General features: G+C 36.3%; 2 protein-coding genes across 2 annotated transcripts in view; both read left to right on the top strand.

Moving 5' to 3' along the window:
* Positions 1-8,966, top strand: part of LOC121423293 (integrator complex subunit 1-like) — a 59,058-nt gene extending 50,092 nt beyond the window's left edge. Inside the window, exons 38-44 of the mRNA XM_041618633.1 lie at positions 359-548; positions 1,258-1,385; positions 2,412-2,698; positions 3,162-3,232; positions 4,665-4,756; positions 5,922-6,031; positions 6,959-8,966. Coding sequence (XP_041474567.1) covers positions 359-548; positions 1,258-1,385; positions 2,412-2,698; positions 3,162-3,232; positions 4,665-4,756; positions 5,922-6,031; positions 6,959-7,089 — 1,009 coding nt within the window. The 3' untranslated portion in view covers positions 7,090-8,966. The remainder of the gene's footprint in view (positions 1-358; positions 549-1,257; positions 1,386-2,411; positions 2,699-3,161; positions 3,233-4,664; positions 4,757-5,921; positions 6,032-6,958) is intronic.
* Positions 8,967-12,205: 3,239 nt separating this feature from the next.
* Positions 12,206-14,925, top strand: LOC121422836 (ADP-ribosylation factor-like protein 4C). Its single transcript, XM_041618046.1, has one exon. The coding sequence runs from the start codon at positions 13,301-13,303 to the stop codon at positions 13,880-13,882; it is 582 nt and encodes a 193-aa protein (XP_041473980.1). The 5' UTR covers positions 12,206-13,300; the 3' UTR covers positions 13,883-14,925.
* Positions 14,926-20,312: the final 5,387 nt, after the last annotated feature.

The raw sequence follows: 20,312 nt of genomic DNA, 5'->3' as shown, positions 1-20,312 counted from the left end.
AATGGGTGTGTCATAGAGCTGACTTTACAAATGACTGGTGATCCTTTCTTCAGAAATAAATCAGCACCAATGAAAATGTGGTTTGTAACATTTACCATAAGAAATGATCAACGGTCATCCGTAAAGTCGCTTGTAACATATGAACTGCCTTGTGCAACACCCACCAGGCTTCATGACTGCATATTGCGTGATGTATTAATCATTTAGGTTTGGAACTTAGAAAACAAGCGACCCAATTAAGATATAAATTAAAGGTCATTCAGGTCCTTCATTTATTATCCCTGCTTATTGTTGTGTCATCTTTATTTTGGCCGTATGTTCAAATTTTGATATGTAACCTTGTTATCTTATCCTCTAGACAATTGCCACTGCTTGTGGTCCTGATGCGTGGGCGTACTCAGCTGAACTGGCGTGAGTTCCGTGGCAGCGGCCATCTTGGATTCTTCCACCACGTTGTAGGTCTTCTGACTCTCCTCCAGCCTGGGTTGTTCCAGGAGGATGAGCAGGCAGTCAATGGTATCATGGACGAGTTCTTCACTGTCTTACAGGTTGGTTTTGGCTTGAATTCCCACCTCATCTAATACCACATGGTCTATTTCCTCCATGTATCATGCCTGTTTCATTCCAATTCAATCTCATCTTCAGTCACCTCATCTAATAACAAGTGGCACTGAAATATCTGATTTAAAAAAAAAACAATCATGAGAGAACTTCCCAGCATCACTGATAACCATTTGATTGCCTTTTGCCCATTTATCATCTTTAAAAAACATCCTGTTGAGCTACATATGATTAACCTAATCAATATTCACTTGGTCTTATACCCAGTGGGTCTAACACCACCTATTTGGCTGACTAGATGATTGGTAACAGATTAAATAGACAGCTTAGGGGAAAACTAGACAAAGTAAAATGATAACATTTGCCCAAGTAGGCCTTGACCAAGTGATAACTGGACCAAACAGGAATTAGACCAAATAAATTGACCATTAAATTGGCTGTGACATTGCATTGTAAGACAATATGGGAATAATAGAAGCAATTACATAGAAGATTTCAGGAACAGGGCATAGGTTTATTTGATGTGGAGTTAAAAAGGCAGACAGGATTGGAAAGAATATAGAATCAAAACAGCCTTATCCCTGCAAGAGACTAGTCTCCCCCCCCCATCTCTGTTGCTGAATGTTGTGTCACCCTGTCTGCACGAGACTTAACTATGCATATACGAAATGTTTTTTATCCTACCCCTCTTTGCAGCGTTATGGGTCCTCCAAGAAGCCGATTGAGAGTCTGGTGACACGGTTTGTAACCCTACTCTACCAGTACACAACCAGCAACCCCTCCCAGGCAAGATCCCTACTGCAACAACACAGTGCAACTCTAAAGTGAGTAGAATTCACCACTTGAAACCACTATTAAACAGCTACATTAATGGAGACATTTAGTCAGATTTATGGTCCTTTCTCTCTTTAGGACCAAGTTAAGAACATCTCCATTGCTGTTAAACCATCATGCTTACACCAATTTGACCAAATACACCCATTCAAGTTACATTACATATTGATAAGTTCCCTCCTTGCTGAGGCTCAAGTCTCTTTTGCTATGATGAAACTCACTCTGACACCCCTTCTGAAGGCCAATCATAATGCTGATAGAGTGAAACTGAGCATTTCAAAACTATATTTCCAACTTGAAAAGGAAAAAATAATGATGTTGGTCATTTTCTAGGGTTAGAAAAACAAAATTGAGACCAATCTGAGTCAGGTACCTGAACGCAAGTTGTGTCCATGTACTTGCTTCATCATGTGTGATCTTATAGTGTTATTCCTAGGGTACATTTAATGAAGATTTTAGTCAATGATTTTCACTAAGAAGTTTGCTCTCAGCTAATCAGACTCGAGGAACTCTAATAGCTTCTAACAATTAGAGAAAATCACTGACTATTTGTTCCGTGAAATGCTCCCTATTATCCATTCTTTTGTCCAAGCAAAATTTAGAGGATTGGAAAGGAAAAGAAACTTAGTGAAATTTTCGTAACAAACCTCAGGTAAACATGACTCAGATTTATGTTGAGGCATATTTGGACTTCAACTTTAACCTCTTTGGCTGAACTATTGCTTTCAAGATGAGTCTGTCAGTAGAGAATGTAACGTGATACTTAACCATTCAAGCTTGCAGCTGTAGTTTCTTTCAGCTTGTTACATGTCCATTAGGCTTTACTATGTCTGTGAATTATTTTTGCTGCATTTTATTTAAGAATGTGGTATTTGGAATAATTTTTTGTAGTGCAACTAAGCTTTTCCATGAGCAAGAGTTGATAGGATATATGTTTAAGTGGGCTCCATCAGAATTACAATGTCTTTGTCTTGTTATTATCACTTTAATTTGCTCTTCAATCTTTGTGTTTGTAGCACCATGGCTCAGAATCATCCCAACAACACCCAGCTCAAATCCATCCTCGCCAGCACCTCACTCTCGTCCTCCTCCAAGGACCAATCAGAAGGCAGCATCCTAGCCCCAGATGACCCCGCCCCCACGGAGCAGCTACCATTCATCGAAGGCATCCCTGGGGTGGGGAATAGGGAGGAGACCTACTCTCCCATCCCAGGGGGCAAGGGAGACAGTGAGGAGAGTGTATGGACGCCAGAGTTCATCAGGAAGATGTCAGCCAGGCTGCTTCTACGGAATAATATTGATGGTAAATGAAATCAAGTACCTTGTCAGTGATGTTCACTTCATGCAATGATATCTGTAGCTTGCAACGAATTACTAAAACCAAATCACTGAAAAGATGCTTCGTGCAACGTTTCTCAGATATTTTGTTTAGCTGTACAGATAAGATGCAGTAGAAGGAGATTGTTGGGGGACATTGGAATGTAACTTGAAGCATGTTCTGTCAGGGTATACGTTCATAGATTCTGTTTGTGCTGACAATCTGTCATTAATGGAGTTACCATATTGCTGAATTACTAAATTTCCGCCTCTAAGTTTAAAATATTTTCTTGTCATGTTTCCATTATGACCGCATTTGAAGAGGATTCTTTTGCAGTAAATCTTTCTTGTATGACATTCTTCATAAGTGACATGAAAAGAAATGTTCACCATTGCCTTTAATGTAATTTCACCTTGAAACTCTTATTTTCCTCCTTTTGTGTTGTTAGATGTAACTGATGCTTTGAATGAAATAGATGGTGCATCCTTCAGGAAACACGAAATGTTACATCATTTTGCTGTAAGTAGAAACAAAATTTTACTCTTCCATTCAGTACATGATTTGTAAGAATAGCCCAAGCCTGTGATAATTTCATTTTTGGCAATTTTGGATGGAAATCTAGAAATAAACTATACACACCAGATGAGCTCATATGTAAACAACTATATCCCACGTTTTACTCAATTTAGCCAAGAGATGGACTTCAGTTGTTCTTCTGTGGAGGAGCCGTGGTGTAGTGGTTCTGACTCTCGCCTTGTAAACAGAGGGTCGTGTGTTCGAATCCCACAGCGGTCTCGCGTCCTTTGGCAAGGCGTTAATCCACACTTTGCCACTCTCGACCCAGGTGCTAAATGGGTACCCGGTAGGATGTGAAAGTTATTGTAGCTTGTCCGGTACTGTGTGCGCCTCACCGGCGACTGACTGGAATACTCCCCAGGGAGTGGAGGATGTGCACACATTGTGTGCGGGAATGACTGATTGAATCCGATGACCAGGGTAATAATATATCTGTGAAGCGCTTAGACACGTCGTTCCGATGTATTAAGCGCTATATAAAAGCGGATTATTATTATTCTATTCATATACTCAATTATCACTCCCATCTTTTCTGTTCTCACCTTTCAATTTCAATCCCTTCCATGCCACCATCCAACAGTCCTTTCAGAACCATTCACATGTGAATTGTAAGCCTCTTCTACGTTAATTGTACCACCCTATTATGAACACAATAACATACTGTAATGATAAGATATTCATATTTACGCATTCAAGTACATGATAAACAAATGTGCCCTCATGTACTGGAACTGTTTTATAATTTCTCAAATTTGGCATTATGGTAGCTGACATGGTTGCAGAATTAAAGAGCCCATCAAAGTCAAGTTTTCCATGATAGTTACCATACTAGTAAGTTAACACTAGTTTGTTTTGATCAACCCACACATGCAGTGGTACAAACACAACTTTGTATATTTGTTATCATCATTTTTATACTCTTGTTTCCATGTCTCTCATTCTTCTCTTTTGACATTTTCAACTTGATTTATTCTTATCTGCATGCCCCCCCCCCCCCCTCTCTCTCTATAAGTGAAAACATATTACATATGTGACTGTTGCTCTCTTGCCAATTTCAGATGGATTTTTTTTTATTCATTTGGTAATATTTTCAGTAAATCATCCAAGTCCAAGAAACCATTAACTCATAATAAATACATATTTTTCTAATATGCTACTTCCTTGAAATATTACCAAGAAAAAAATGATCATGCTCTAGCCCATTTGCTTCTATCTGATCCCTTTTACCAACCGACGATGTTTAGGATTTCTCACACATGTATACATAAATATAATAGTCTCAAAATAATTTCATGTGTTGGTGAAGAAATAAATCAAATCAAATAGATATAAATAAATATTCATTGACTGATTATTTCCTTTATTGCATTGGCAGACTGAGTTTGCGAGCCTGTTGACGTCTACAAACTCTGATTGTAGAAGTATGGCATTCTGTCTTACCATACGCTACCTCCGGTACAATCCTAAGTAAGTCTATAACGGAAAAATCAAGGATAAAGAGAAATGTGGTGATGTCAGAAGTTACTTGTAAATTCTCATGATAACGTGTACGAATCCAGTTAATATTTTGCAATACTATCGCATTATACTTGTTAGAAAATAGGGATTAAAATTTGCTTCTTAAGAGTTAGGTATTTATACTCATTGATAGCAAATAAAACAAACAATCTCAACTATCAATTTAAGCATGTTGGACCTTTATATCTAAAGATACATCATATGTGTGTTTGTTTTGTCTCCCTGTATGTGTTTCTAAAGACCTACTGCCATCATGACTAGCTTCTCTAAAACTATCAAAAACCTAGTATGTGGAAATCAGCTATTCTACTGAAAGCAAATTGGGAAAGGGTTATTTTAAGAAGTATATGTGATCTTCCTGATTGTGATTTGTCTCCCTTTTTCTATTTCATATGAAAAGATGCAATGGTCTCAAATTATCATGGCTTGGGTCACTGGTGGATCCAAATTTTATTTGTGGACTAAATGTCCTTATTTTTGTTGAAAACTTTTTTTTTGGGGGGGTCAAATTTTTCCTCAAGAAAATGTGCCCCCCCCCTTTGGAAAGTCATGATTCCGCCGTCCCTGGCTTGAGTAGATCATGAATTGTATAAATGAAGAAAAAATGGGGGTTGGACACACTATGGTTGATTGTGTAATGGAATTGCACAATACAATATTTCAAGAAGTTGTTTTTCACTTATTGTTATTAAAGTGGAAGAGCCGTGGTGTAGTGGTTCTGACTCTCGCCTTGTAAACAGAGGGTCGTGTGTTCGAATCCCACCGCGGTCTAGCGTCCTTTGGCAAGGCGTTAATCCACACTTTGCCACTTTCGACCCAGGTGCTAAATGGGTACCCGGTAGGATGCGAAAGATATTGTATATTTGATTTTGCCAGCGCCATAATGTGGCTGCGATGAATGCAAGGAATGCTCCCCAGGGAGTGGAAATTGTGCACGTTTCGTGCTTGATTGAAATGAATCCAATGACCGGGGTAATAATATGCTGTAACGCGCTTTGGGCCACTCTGGGAAAAGCGCTTTATAAAAATTGGCTATTATTATTATTACCATTGTTCTTTTGTTTTCAAGACTTGATTAGTTTGATCAAAAATGATAATTTTCTCTTTTATATAGTTGTGGCGAGAAATGTTTACCATCATATCTTGATGCCCTAGCCTCTGATGATGGCTGTGTTGTCCAAACAGCTCTCAAGTACCTTGCTGACTTCACCGCTCTCTGTCAAGGTAAGCAGTATCATAATGAGCCAACAAGTTTGAGAGGGCAGACATGGCATATGGAGCAAAATTTTGACCTTTTTGATACTAAATTTTAATTTTGTGATGGATTTTGACATTACATCTCGAAAATGATACTACATTTACCCCTTCATCTTTCCTTATCTTTCTTTTTTTCCTTTTTGGGGGTCTTAACTCTTGCTGCGCTAATGATGCAATTTTTTGCACATTCATACTATTAAATTCATCAGTCGTAATAATTACATTTCTCCTTTACCTTGATAATGGGGAATGTGATAAATAGCTATAATTCTCAGGTAGCATCTATTCAATGATTATCAATATCAAAGTTCAGATATGGAACTATATATTCAAAGAAAATATCAGTACAATTATTCCCCCAAAATTAATTCAGCATCCAAAGATTTAACAATTTTTTATGGGGTCCATGCCCCCCTCCCCCCCCCCCCCATCCGTATACCAATGAAGGTAAGGTTTGCTATCACTGACAAAGACCTACTCTTTGATTTGCCATAGAATTCTAGGATTTATTGATGTTTTCTTCATCATAATATGATGAAATGAACAATTAGGAAAGAAATGGGGGAGGGGGTGAGGGGGTGGGGTTGGAGGAAGGGATAGAACTGGCACAGGCAGCAAAGCACTATGATAGCTACCCCCATGGCCCAATCAGTGGTCCACAGAAACAAGTGCAGGAGTGAATAATTGGATACTAATGAAAATGAAACATCAAAATGAAATTTGTCTTTCATAGTTTGAAATTCAAATAGTTTATTAGTTTCCAGTGAATTGTTCTTTGGTAGCTTGTGTAATTGTTTGTCCAAATTCCAAATTTACAGCAACATATCGGTGTGTAGATTTGATTATTTTGATTGCAAAGTTTTGTAAATCCTTCATATTTGTTTACTTACACAGAGCAAGCAACAACTATCCTCCAGCAAGCTTTCTTGGTCGGTGTTCACCACAAGATTGATACAGTACCACCGATTGCAGAGACATTACAACTACTGTCAATGGACTCAACACCAACACAGAGTGCTTCATAGTCAAGAAGCAAACGTTGAAATGGCTGTCAGTGTTAAACATTCTTAGTAGGAATGGAATATAAACTTGGTATGCAACAACCTTTTTGCACAGAGTATTATAGCTATATGAATATATCAATGTGAATTGATCTACATTGTCTTGAGTGATTCGTAGACACGGTGAAAACCACGAAGCTCGTGTTTTTAGTTGGAGGCCAACATGATGTTGATCTGTTCCGCCTATTGACGAGACAACAGCTTCTTTCTGTCCACATCTTAGGAAATAGCAATGAATTACCTGGTGAGGCTACCTTTGTTCTGAAGGGTTGAAGGATGCAGCTGCTCCCCGCTTCATGCAAAATCAAGAAGTATATCGAGTAGAACTTGATGTCCCGATGGGCCAGCCACTTGTGTTTATCAAGTGAGCTCTAAAAATTGGTAAAGAGAGAGTGATACAGGAATGCTACCTATATGAAGTAGATGCAGTACCACCTAATTGGAGAGATATTGATGACATGATAGCACATATTAAAGTGCCATAGAGCTGACAGAAGAGGAAATATTTGTCAAGGGAAAGTGTCCAGTGCAATGTTACTCTGTTAGCGCCAATCAAAGAGAGATATATCAACTACTTTCATGAACCCAACACCAAAACAGCATAATGAAACAATGGATAAATATATGTAAGACAGTGCCGATTCCCTATTGTATACTTTACAGAAATCTTGTCTTAATTATTTTTATCTCATACCCACTTTTTCTTATTTCTTGAATAATTTTACAGAAATATAAGTGTATTAGATAAAATTGTATTGATTTTACAGGTAAAGTCCACTGCATTACAATGAAACTAACATGAAAATGAGATTTCAGATAAGAAAGTTGCATAGTTTCATTGAACAGTGGTATACATAACTCAGTTCACTTGATGTGGCAAGTTTGTCATATCCTTTGTATTTTGTGATATCAAATTTTAGTAATTCAATTCAATTCCTGCTAAACTGATATTGAATATGGTTTCAGTTATGAAACGTAAATAAATCGGAAACTCCATTACTTTATCTTATTATAATTCAAATTTTTAATTGGAATTTCATAAAATCTTGAAAATTGTCATGATTGGAGTTTCAGATAATACATATATTTATATGTCATAAATAATAGCAAGTCTGTGGTAGCATCAGCTTTCTCATAACATACATGCCATTTTGTGCATACCACTGTTCCTGTGATAAAAAAGTTAAATTTTCAGATGTTACTCAACATCGACTTATTTATAAATCAAATTTTCAGTGTTAACAATTACTGCCGTACTTTAGCAAAAGGAAGCAAGTTACAAAAGTATCATTTGTTGTAAATGAGCAATGTGTATTCATCATTTACATAGGTGTCAATGCAATTGAACAGCATATTTTCTGCAATATCTTTCCAAAGAACAATCATTTCTTCCCCAAATTTGGTCTGAATGTACGACATACAAAGGGTGTTTCAGAAACATCAATAACTCAAATCTGACTGATGTGTCACTTGCTCCCTTTTGCCAAAGTTTGGCAGATAAATATTGCTTATTTTATCTCTGAAAATTTTGAAAAATTGGCATTAATCACAATTTACCTAGCCATAGCCACATACTCATTGAATTGAAAGAATGGAGTTTCAGCAATGGCTGTTGCCTTTGGAAAGTGTGTTGGAGATATGATTGTTTACAGAAAAACCAGCTATAGACAAGCTTCTTTACTATTATTTTGTATAATTATGTCTTCTCAGTTCCTGTACAGAATTAGATAATTGTATGTTTTCACTTCAAAATTAATTATATGTATTGAATATTCAGTAGCACTGTAAATATTATTTTCAGAAAAATGCTTTTGTAATAAAAAGAAACTTGTTTTCCATAAGTAATTAGTATGTGTGTGTTTTTTCTGGAATGTTGTTATTTGGAAGTAATGTATTGTACTGGTGGATTATAAACTGCACATCACCCATTTTTTCACAACAAAGTGACAATTTCACAATGATGTCATCTTTCAATTGTTATCTTAAAAACCCTTTACCAAGAGTTTGATGATGATGTAACAGGTTGAATTCATACTAAATGAGTAAATGAATAAAGGAATGAGTAATGAATGAGTGAATGGATAAATTAACAAAATTCATTTATGTATTTATTTATTGACGAATGAATGAGTGATTAATTGGTTTATTGATGATTTTTTATTTATTTATTGTTAGAGTGATTGACTTCCTAATTGTTTCATTATTTTATTGATTTATTCATATTGATTGATTCATTTTATTGATTGATTCATTAATTGAATGGTTGGTTTGTTGAGTACAAAAAAGTTACTCATTACGAATGGATAGATGGATTACTGAATGGGAGTTTGATGGTCATGTGAATAGATTGCTTCATAAGAATGAATGAGGTTGATGGAAATGTTAAATGCTTTGCTCACGAATATACGAACAAATAAATGATTTTGAAGATACTTTGGAGTTATTGCTGCATAATGAATAGGTGATTGATGAGCGTGATGGTAATGTTATGGTTTATCCCAAATAACCCATTATCAATGAATCAACTGAATTGTGATGATCTTATCTTCTTTTAAGGGTTATTACTGTGTTTTTCCTAAAGGTTTTCAGATTTTGAAAACGCATTTAGTTGTCTATAATATTTTTTGTTAAATTTTGAATAGTCAAATGAAAAGGAAAAATATTACCAACCTGGGGGTGTAACATAAAGAAATATGGAACTTATCATACACGAAATTTACACATATATGCTGTTTGAAGATAAAGTGGAAAAAAATGATTTTTTTTTTTTCAATTCAATTGTCAAGTGGATATAAAAATACTAATGGGAAGACATGGGTCTTTTTGTTTGAATTTGTCATTTGTTGGGGCTTAAATTCATTTAGAATATAAATGATTATTGTTGAGACAAGTCTTAAGGTGGGAGGGTGAAACATTTCAAACAAATTACATTTAGGCTGGCAAATTTAGGCATAGTCTGGTTTTAAATTGTTTTGGGGGCGGCATTTTCATTTGACACCGGAAGGGTGCATGATAATGTTTGAGAAGAATGAACAAACTATTTCATCTCGTACTGAATTGGGTTTTATAGTTGTTCTTAACTCTTTATATTGTCTTCTTGGAAGTCTCTTTGCCACGAGTTAGTTTCCTCTTCTTTTTTCATCCTGAGGTTTTGGTTCCTTTGGAAGTCCCATTCTAAATGCCGCCTGCAAATTAACCAGGCTTTCCCTTCCACGTCAGACAAAAAAAGAGATGATGACGTCACATGAATCACTGACCATTTCGAGCTAAACCACTATTTTCACTTTACTTAAGCTATTCACCCGGCTGTGTAAGAATTGTTATAAAGGAGTGGAGTTTTATCGGCCGAGAGACAATTAAATGGCAAGAATTGCCCCCTTTTTAATGAGCTGAATACTTTTAAAAGATGGCCATAACCATTTAAAGACACAAAACCTACTCGTGATGACGTTATATATCGAATTAAATAACACTCTTTCAAAATAGGTCTGTACAAGTTCCTTTGTTATTAATCGAGAATTTTCCGACAGGGGTTTAGTTTTTTCCCTCCTTATTTGGGGCACTTTTTCACCAACAAGAGGTGGGATAAATTGACAGTTTGAATTGGAGTTTGCATCCCGAAATGAAAATTTACAACTGTTAACGTATGTCCTCCTGATTTGTTTAACCCATCAAATTAGTCAACATAAGGTCACACATGCATTCAGAGGCCCTTTCATAAAACTTGTTATAACAAATTTGCAATAATAGTTTAAAGCTATTGAAATCCATCAATATGATTGGCTGATATAGTAAACTTGTTATTGAAATGGTGCATTCGTTATTATAACAATGATTGTGGAACAGGCCCAGAAACTCAAGAGGGATTCCGACATAGCCATTTTCGGTCTCTGAACTTCATTGATCGTAGAACTCAATATCGTACGAACTACGAACAAAGAAAAAAAATGGAATAGAAGACTCGATTCGTAAGGACGCATCCCGGGACGCATCTCTGGGTGAGGGGAGCGGGCCTTGCCTGGGGGGGGGGTGCTTGTCATTTTTCATGAGAAAATTACCATCGTGGCTGTTCACTTTCTTGTTCCTTTATATCTGTGATTGTTATTTTTTGTATTTGGGGTGTCTCATCCAGCCAAATAATAATTGATCCGCCCCTGGAATCGGATGGTGCTGCTTTGGTTATATGAGACTAGAGGATAGTGGATATTAGTTAGGGTTTCATGGTTGGCACTTCGATATTGAAAGAAGAAATCAAGAGTGTGAAGAAGTGCATGAGCCCCCAAATATTCTATATTTTATTTGAGGTATTTCGGTTCTAAATCAACTTATATATACGAGCAAAAAGATATCTATGTCCCAGTACATCTAATATTATTTTTTTGTGTGTGTGTGATGAGGTCGATCAATATCATCAAATATTCAAGTGAATTTAATATCAATTATAATGCTGTAAATGCAATGTAATAATATAACAAAAGTATAATTTTCTTCGATTTTTTGTTTTCGTTCGTTTCAATGTACATCATCATCATCATTCACCTTTAATAATAGCAATTATTATAGCCATGATCTATAATTTGACATGCACTGAGAGACTCCTAATTGTTGAAATAATGATACATACAGAAGTGGGATTTTTATTTTTAGTGATATATCCCGAAGAACATTTATAAAGAAAATTACTTGTGGGGTCATTATCATCATCATTTCCCTCGTCATAATTGTTTTCAGAGTCGTTGTGTTATAAAAGTTAACGCTCAAGATTGACCACGCCCTAATACCCCCTGTAAGGGCCTTTATACACGAAGGTCGTCTCCCCGGGGCTGGCTCCTGACCTCAAATATGTAATGTCATAAATTGCGAGTATAATAACCCTAAGTTTTATTGTATCATCATTTAACGCCGAGCTCACATTAAAAATCTGCATCAGAATCGTCTGAAAAGCCTTTTGAAAATCAACATAAACAAATCGATATCAAGGGGGTGTCATGAAGGATGCAGATAAAAACGCTCGCCCCTGCCAGCGCCACGTTAACGATGCAGTGAACAGGTGCGACGAGCGGTGTCGACACAACGTAACCAGTCACCAGTCAGTCCGGTCGAGCCGTCTGTGCATAGCATGTCGTAATACCCATTGGAACTCTACATGAATACTGGTTTTAGTCATCTTCATCCAGAACACTATAAATTGTACGTTTGACCCCTATGGCCTACAGGGAACACCATTTCTATCCTCTCGAGGCCGGAGGAACATCATGAAATGAATATACCGGTAGTCGGTACGGTACGAGACGGGGGCCGCGGAGAAGACTTCAGCCGCTGCGCTTCCAGGCAACGACAAGCGATTTGAGCTGCTTTATCTTCTCAAAATCATCTTCGCTGCAGCTGCAGCGTCACTATCAACAGCCCTCATGATAAATTCAGGGGGTTATTAACTCTCCCGTTTCATTGCATCAAGACACAGGGAAGGAGGATCGGAGTGGAACTGGGAAGCCATTGACCCATTGAATTGAATTTTTGAGTGGGAGTGGACATCACAGACGTCAGACAATAACCAGACCACTCACCTCCGACGTCACAATACCTTGTAAAGGAGATTATCATTAAGGATTAAACTCGCCCCATCCAGATCTAATTAAATTGGAAAGGAGAGTTTTCTGTCTTGTTTGTTGATGTCATTTGCTGTCTGGATTTCACTCTACCCGGATCTACTGAGTACTGTCTTTACTAGTTTCATACTTCTATTTTAATGTAGGGCCTTCCCTTGTTTGTGGGTACCTGCAAAATATATTGAGTGAGTTGAGTTGAACATCCATTATTCAACACATCTTTATCAACTGATCAACTGTTATGATAAAAACCAACCAGTGTTACTCAGGTGTTACTACATGCCTCCGATGACCAGATAGAGAGAGAACCCAAATAGTTGTTCTGTTTTATAACTCTGGAGTTTTTTGGCGGCTGATAATGACTGATGTTCACCATTGGAAGCCCCCACATCACATTTGACTCTTGATTTTTGTGGGAACAAAATGAAACTTTAACAAGTAAAGTGATTGATATCTGATGCAGAGAATTCAGTTTTATGTGTTCTTTGTCATCCAAATGTGAAATTGCACTTATTTTGCAGAGTTTTATCATCACATCCCAGGTGTAATGATTACCAGTTACCAAAATGGCTCATATATTTGGGAGTCTTCTTGCTAATGGATACCACGTTGTCATCCTTGGCTTGGATGAATCTGGCAAGACATCGGTGCTGTACCGTCTCAAATTGGATGAATATGTGAACACTGTCCCAACAATCAGCTTCAACACAGAAAAGATTAAATGTAAGAAGGGCTCGGCCAAAGGATCAACGTTCAAGTTGTGGGATGCGGGTGGAGCGGAGAAGCTACGTCCTTTGTGGAAATCGTACGCAAGAGCTGCTGATGCCATTGTTTACGTCGTAGACAGCACGGACAAGGAACGGTTTGATGAAGCCAGGTGTGAACTTTTCAAGGTGGCACAACTTCAAGAGACCAAGGGTGTCCCGATATTGCTGATCGCAAACAAGCAGGACCTGAGGCAAGCAGTTGGTGCGGCAAACATCGAAGAGGCGTTGAGCATACCTGAGCTAAGGACACAGCAACATACCGTGAATGTGCTTGCAGGGTGTGCGTTGACAGGAGAAGGGTTTGAAGAAGTCCTTGACACCTTGAAAGATATCATCGATAAGCATCGGAAACTGCTGAAGCAACAGAAGAAAGGAAGATAACCGATGCTGGAGAGAGGGGGCTATATTATCCTTTGGGGTAACATTTTCATCACCATCTCTCTCATTCATTTTGAACGCAGTATTTTGTTGCCCCCCACAAAGACCCACCTTTTGTATTATTTGTAACCTCTTTATGAACCATTATGTATTGCTGCCTTATCTACATTATTTTATTCTAACACTTGAGTACAGTACAGTATGTTATATTGCAGCAGATGTACAACGAAATGCATTATTTTCAAGTGGAGGTTGTGTGAAAAACACTCATGAATTATTGCATATTATTATGTCATTTTCTAATTTCTTGTATACAAATCATCCTCCCCATAGGACTCCCCCTGGGAAGGGTGTCGGGGGGGGGGGGGGGGTAACTGAAGGAATTTAGGAAATCTAGATTAAAGATAACCACTTTAGGGTAACTTCTTTATTCCTGAAATGGAGGAGTTTATGCAAAACCATTTTGTCATTTGAATTTCATTGAAATATAGGCCTTTTCTTTGTTCTTTTGACAGAATCTTTCATTCATTTGAATTAATTGCGACTCTGACTAATCTTTAACCGATCAATATTGCCTTGAAATACATGATGTGCAGATGCAGTACATTGTATGCTCTAGAACCTTGGTTTATATACACCTTTGCCATTATTTATTAATTCAGTTGATTATTTATGTGTAAATTATGGTTATTGGATATATCTTGATTGTGTGTGTTCAGTAGAATTCCATTTTCTCTGAGTTTACAGTGCCTGTATAGACCTATTAATGTATTGATCATAGTATTCCTACAATCAGAGTGTGATCAAACATGCACTCATACATTGTAGGCTGCATAGATATGTTACTCCTTTGAGAGTGAATATTTGAATCAATTTCATGGGCCCTGTTTAAATTTCTATCCTTGGCAAGGACTTGTAATAAAATTGTTATTTATTTTAAATGATAACAAATTATAATATTTATTAATCTAGTTAATCATGCTATGGCATTTGGTAAATGATATGTGAAATGCTTTAATTATCATTGCCTTCAGCCCTTCAGCCCTTCACCACTACAAAAATACAGCTCCTTATCCTCATTTCCAGTTATAATTATATTGATTTTAATATGTATTTTTATCAGCAATCCATGCCCATTCTCCAAAAACAGTACCGAATCACAACATGAATTCATTCATACATGTACGTGTGTAGTTAGTAAGAAAGAAATTACTTTATTCACTTTATTGAAGCCATCTCCGACCTAACCCAGCTCCACCCAAAGTGATGCTTGGAGCCCCCATGCTGAGCCATTCAGTGAAGATTGTGGGAGACCAGTCCTTGCAGCTGTCTTAATTTCTCTATGTACATTAAATTTGACCTTGTAGTGCATTTCTGCTTGTACTGTATCTTAGCATTTAGACGGCTGCAACCTTCTATCTCATACCAGCAGATTTCTTACAAAAGTGCACATCAAGAACAAAGTAATGAATTCCTATCCTTTTCTAGAAGAAGGAAGTAAAGTGTAGTTGCCTAAGCTGGATTATGCATTCTTGTACTGTTAGCCTTGCAAACTTGATAGCGACCCATCTTCAAGAATACTCCATGCATTTCTGTATCGATCGTTGAGATGAATGTATTATTCATGACTGAATATGAAATGAATGGTTGGCAAAGTATGTGGATATAAATGCATACAGTGCATAATGTACAACAGATAGTGATACTGTAATACACATATGTGTATAGCTGCATAAAGCTGGATGAAGACTTTTATTACCTTTCTTCCTGAATATTCTGTTACCCCTCATTCCTATTCTGTAGTGATCGATGAAGAGAAATTCATCCATAAAATTGGGTCCTGGGTTAAAAAATCAGGGATATGAAAATTATATGTTCTGTAATATACAGACAAGATAATGCTACATGCATTCAAATAGTTATCTATGATTTAAATGACTATTAATGACTCTAGCCCCCCCCCCCCATTTTATTATAGCAATATAGCCAAAGCTTGATGAAGCCCAATGTTGGAACCTTACATCCAATGTTTAGACTCCATTCTCTTTACATTTGTGTATTTTTAATTGAGAAATAATGATTATTAGAAATTAAAATACACTTGAAATACTATAGGGCCTTCACAGTTGTAGGGTGGATTAGCCATTTTGTAATTTACTGGAGACACATGATTTGGGCCCCAAAAATAACAAATTTTGATGGGGTAAAGTATTGTTTTAAAGATTAAATTGAATTATTTTTATTTGATGGAAGGTAGAAAAGAGTATGAATAGTAGAACTCCACAGAACACACGTAGACTATTAGTATTATAGTAGGCTGATGGTAAAAAGCAAGTAATAAAAGCAAATTCAGAGGTATCGCGATTCATTCGTAGACAAGGTTGAGCAGGCTAAATGAATGGACATTGTTTTGTGTAATGGAGGCTCGATTATCAATGCAGTGAATGCAGTACTATGGCACTCTCCATGTTGCATTGTTCAAACTTTACTCTGAAACCAAAACATTGAAATTCCCTTCTTCATTTCCAGTATTTCAGATAGATGATAAAAAAAGTTGAATGAAGTCACTCTATTCGGTTGAAATGCTCTGCTAATGATGCAAAGCCGCATGTGGGAATATCTGTTCAGATCATTATCCTGCCCATTAATATTGTACTGCTGATTAGAAATTCAGTCATATTGGATATTGGTCACTGTGCATCAAAATCATTATAGTGGCAGTTGCAGAATACATGTAGCAGCTTTTTGCCTTTTAAACCTTGAATAGTGTTCAGTGATCATAAATGCTTCTTAATCATTTTTTAACCAGAAATGTTAAAAATTGTATTACCTTGGTCCAACCAAAGAGTGCTCCTGATAAAACTGTATTATGTGCAAAGATTGAAATTTGTACATTTGCCCAGTTTTTAGAATTTTGGGTCATATAAATTTATGCTTTAAATTTTGAATAAGTAAAGGGCAAGGTGGTATGAAGTATTTCAAGGCCTTTGTAAGTCAACGTGTTAAATTAATTGCTTGCTTGATTTAAATCTAGATACAACTATATATCCACTAACCTATGGATTACAGTGGGTGGTTGCAATTATAGATCTCTAGATCATAAGAGATATAATTTTGACGACATATTGACCCCCTAAACACAATTTGTGGGATTATAAATTCTACACTGAACATGTAACTTAAAGTAAACAAAATAATATTCGCAATCGCTATAGAATATAGTGTAGACTCTAGATGACACTTGTCAAAAGCTCTCTTCGCTGGATCATAAATTGTTATGATAACAAGGGTTCAAGGTGGAAGATCCAAGTCTGATTTACTTGGCTTTTGGTGCGATGTTGTCTGACCTGGTTGGCTTTAATATGAATGGTAAAGTTCTACAATGTGTAGCACAGTAGAAGAATTGCCAGGTTATGTACCAAGTTGTCGGTACCTGCTGTAGGTCCATAGTCTACTCACATTTTGTAGGCCTTTGTGTTTACATAATTTATTTCACATTTAGATTGCACAAACATATACATGTAGTATGCAGTTGACATGAATGTTTTTTTTTTAAATTACAACTGATCTATAGGACAAATTCGAACACTATTATGCAAATATTAATGTATTTTTGCAGAAGTGTGTGGTCTTTACTTAGGTCTACTTATTTCATGTACATGTAGAATCATAAATTGATGGTGATAAGGATAACAAATAATTATTATAATTATAATCATGTAATGATTATAATGCTTTGATAACAAAGATGAACGAAATAGGGATTATGCACAACAATTAACAGAGAATGAAGAAGAGAGCAGGCAGATGGAATATTGTTTCATATATTTTTGCTGATGTATACATCAATGAGAAAAATCGCTCCATTTGACAATCAATATTACTTTCATAAATTTTTCTGGAATCAAAATTTGAACCTGTACATGTAATAGTGTGAAATAAATTTTCCAATGTGATTGCCAAACATGGAATTGATGTTTGATTCCTGCATAAAACATCTACTCCTATGGCCTGTTGGTACCAGTATAAATCTGTACTAACATTTCATATAAACATCAGGGAACAGAGAAGCAGAATGAAATGCCATACTCCATCATAAATCACTCACAAGGATATCAGTGAAAACAGTATTGTTTGTTATTTCATTACATTGATGACAGACATGTCATCATAAATATCATATTGGCTTTCAAAACCAAGCTTGTAATTTACAGCAAAGCAATTAATCATATCTTGGAGATTGCCGAGTTTGCATTCACAAAGAGTGTTTTGTTTACGCTATGAATGATATTGTAAAGAATAAGTTGCATTCTTTAGCAGCCCATAAATTTTGACCAATGATGTTTTTAAATTATTTTGGTAGTGTATCCATCTGCAGTATGTACATCTTCCTTGTTGTGTTCAGCCTGAATATTGTACAGTATTGTCAGGGAGGTGGAAGATAATACACATAAAAATACCACTTTATCTGAATTTTGAAATAATTTTTGCTTTCAAGACAAGTTTCAAATGCTCAGATTTTCCAGGTTTCTGGCATTTGTTTTCTCATTGATTTGGTGCAATAATGTTGTTTCACTGCCTCACCTATTGCCTATCTGCCATGTTCATTAAATTCTTGAATGCATTCCTGTACAACTGCCATTTACTGCAATGTATTTTCTATTAGGCCCCACCCTCTCGCCCCCTTCCCCCATTCCTCCAGCTCTCCAGTCACTGTCTTCTTTTGAGCTACAAAACGTGAATGTTGCACAGAGGGACTGAGAGAAGTTTGGGCATTATTCAAGTAAAGCTCTCAGTGCTTTTTCATTTGCTACACTAATCTAGCTCAGATGAATTAACCTGAAAGCTTTGTGTTTATTTTTAACTCTCAGAGAAAGCTTTTTTTTTTCTTTATCCACAGCCATTCTACAAATGAATGGGTTTCTGCCAACACTATTTACCGACTTCCCTGGGCGATTTGATACCTTTATCCATTTGCAAATTAGGGACTGATGAAGGATATATCCTGAATGGAATACCCATAGTACTATTTGTGCTGCGATGAATGAATATCCAAATGGCTTTTTCCTTTTCCTCTTTCTGTATGTTGCCTCAGAAAAAAAAGTCCCATTCTACTTTTCCTATAGGCCTATGCAATGTAGGTCTTTGTCAGTTGAAATAGAATTATTAATATTTCAATTTTGCTGATATTATGTGTATGAAGGCATATAGGCCCCTCTGATTGCATTCCATCATTATCCCCATTGTATTTCAAGCATGGGTTCAAAATTGGCATCATTTGACATTCAATATTCTAATCAAATTATATTCTATTTATATCAAAATCTACTTGATAAACATACATGTATATTTTACATTGTAATAAACTTTAGGCTTCATATACACAGTGTGAGAAATTGATGAAATCCTGATTGTTTGTGGGTTGGTTTTTTAAATTTTTTTTTCCTACACATGAATAATATTGGACATCACAACCCAATTTTTCTGAGCACTGGGTATCGAATTGTAGAAGAAAGTAATACATGTACCTCCTTCTTCGTACAGTACGAAATGCAAATAAATCCTCAATTAAAAAAGTCCTATATTTGCTCAATTAGTGGGTTGATAAAATTGAATTGAATTACAGCATTGCATTAGCACCATCATGCTGTCTTTGAAATGGGTTGTTATCTGTTGATTTATGTTTTTATAAAGCAATAGATAGAGGGTACCATGGCAGTGTATGTGTACCTCGTCAGTGCGTATCGATCTATTGGCCTCCAGAGGCACAAATTACATGCAAAAATCAATATATTGGTAGCTGCATGGCTGGCTTTAATAATATGATTTCAAAATTAGGCAACTTGCCGTAAGACCACAGTACTAGTACATACATGTCTACAATCTTTAGCTTGTCGTTGGGGAGAAAGTGACAACACCTCGTCTGGGGGGACTGATATCCACTGTGATCATTCAAGAAATTAACATGAAAATTTACATAAAATATGAAATTCCACAGGTTGATTTTGATGAAATCACTGATTTACCTTGCAATTGAATGTGTTGGTTTATATTTTCATTTCTTGTGATCAAATGATAGTTGGATAATGTCTACATTCTGCATTGCACTCTCTTCTAATCTAAGACATGCAACGATTCATATACAGTAGGTACCTTGTAATATTGAAAGGAATTACATGTATAGTGTGTATGTACCCACCTACATTAATATGACCTTCAAAGGTGCTGGGAATTGATCAAGTGGAAAATGATTGCAGAGCATAATCATGGTTCTTCAATAGCATAATCATAGCAGTCATAGTATAGAGAAATGGTTTGATATTGTTGCTAGGCAACATCTATTGCTTTCTATGATGCTTGCAATGTTCAAAAGCTAATAAAATTGTAACATTCTTGTAAAATGCTGGATACTGGTTGTACATTGATTGCTCAT

Source organism: Lytechinus variegatus, chromosome 10 (assembly GCF_018143015.1).
Source record: "Lytechinus variegatus isolate NC3 chromosome 10, Lvar_3.0, whole genome shotgun sequence".
NCBI lineage: Eukaryota > Metazoa > Echinodermata > Echinoidea > Temnopleuroida > Toxopneustidae > Lytechinus > Lytechinus variegatus.
The sequence above is the reverse complement of the archived record's forward strand: the minus strand, read 5'-3'. Positions and strand labels throughout refer to the sequence as shown.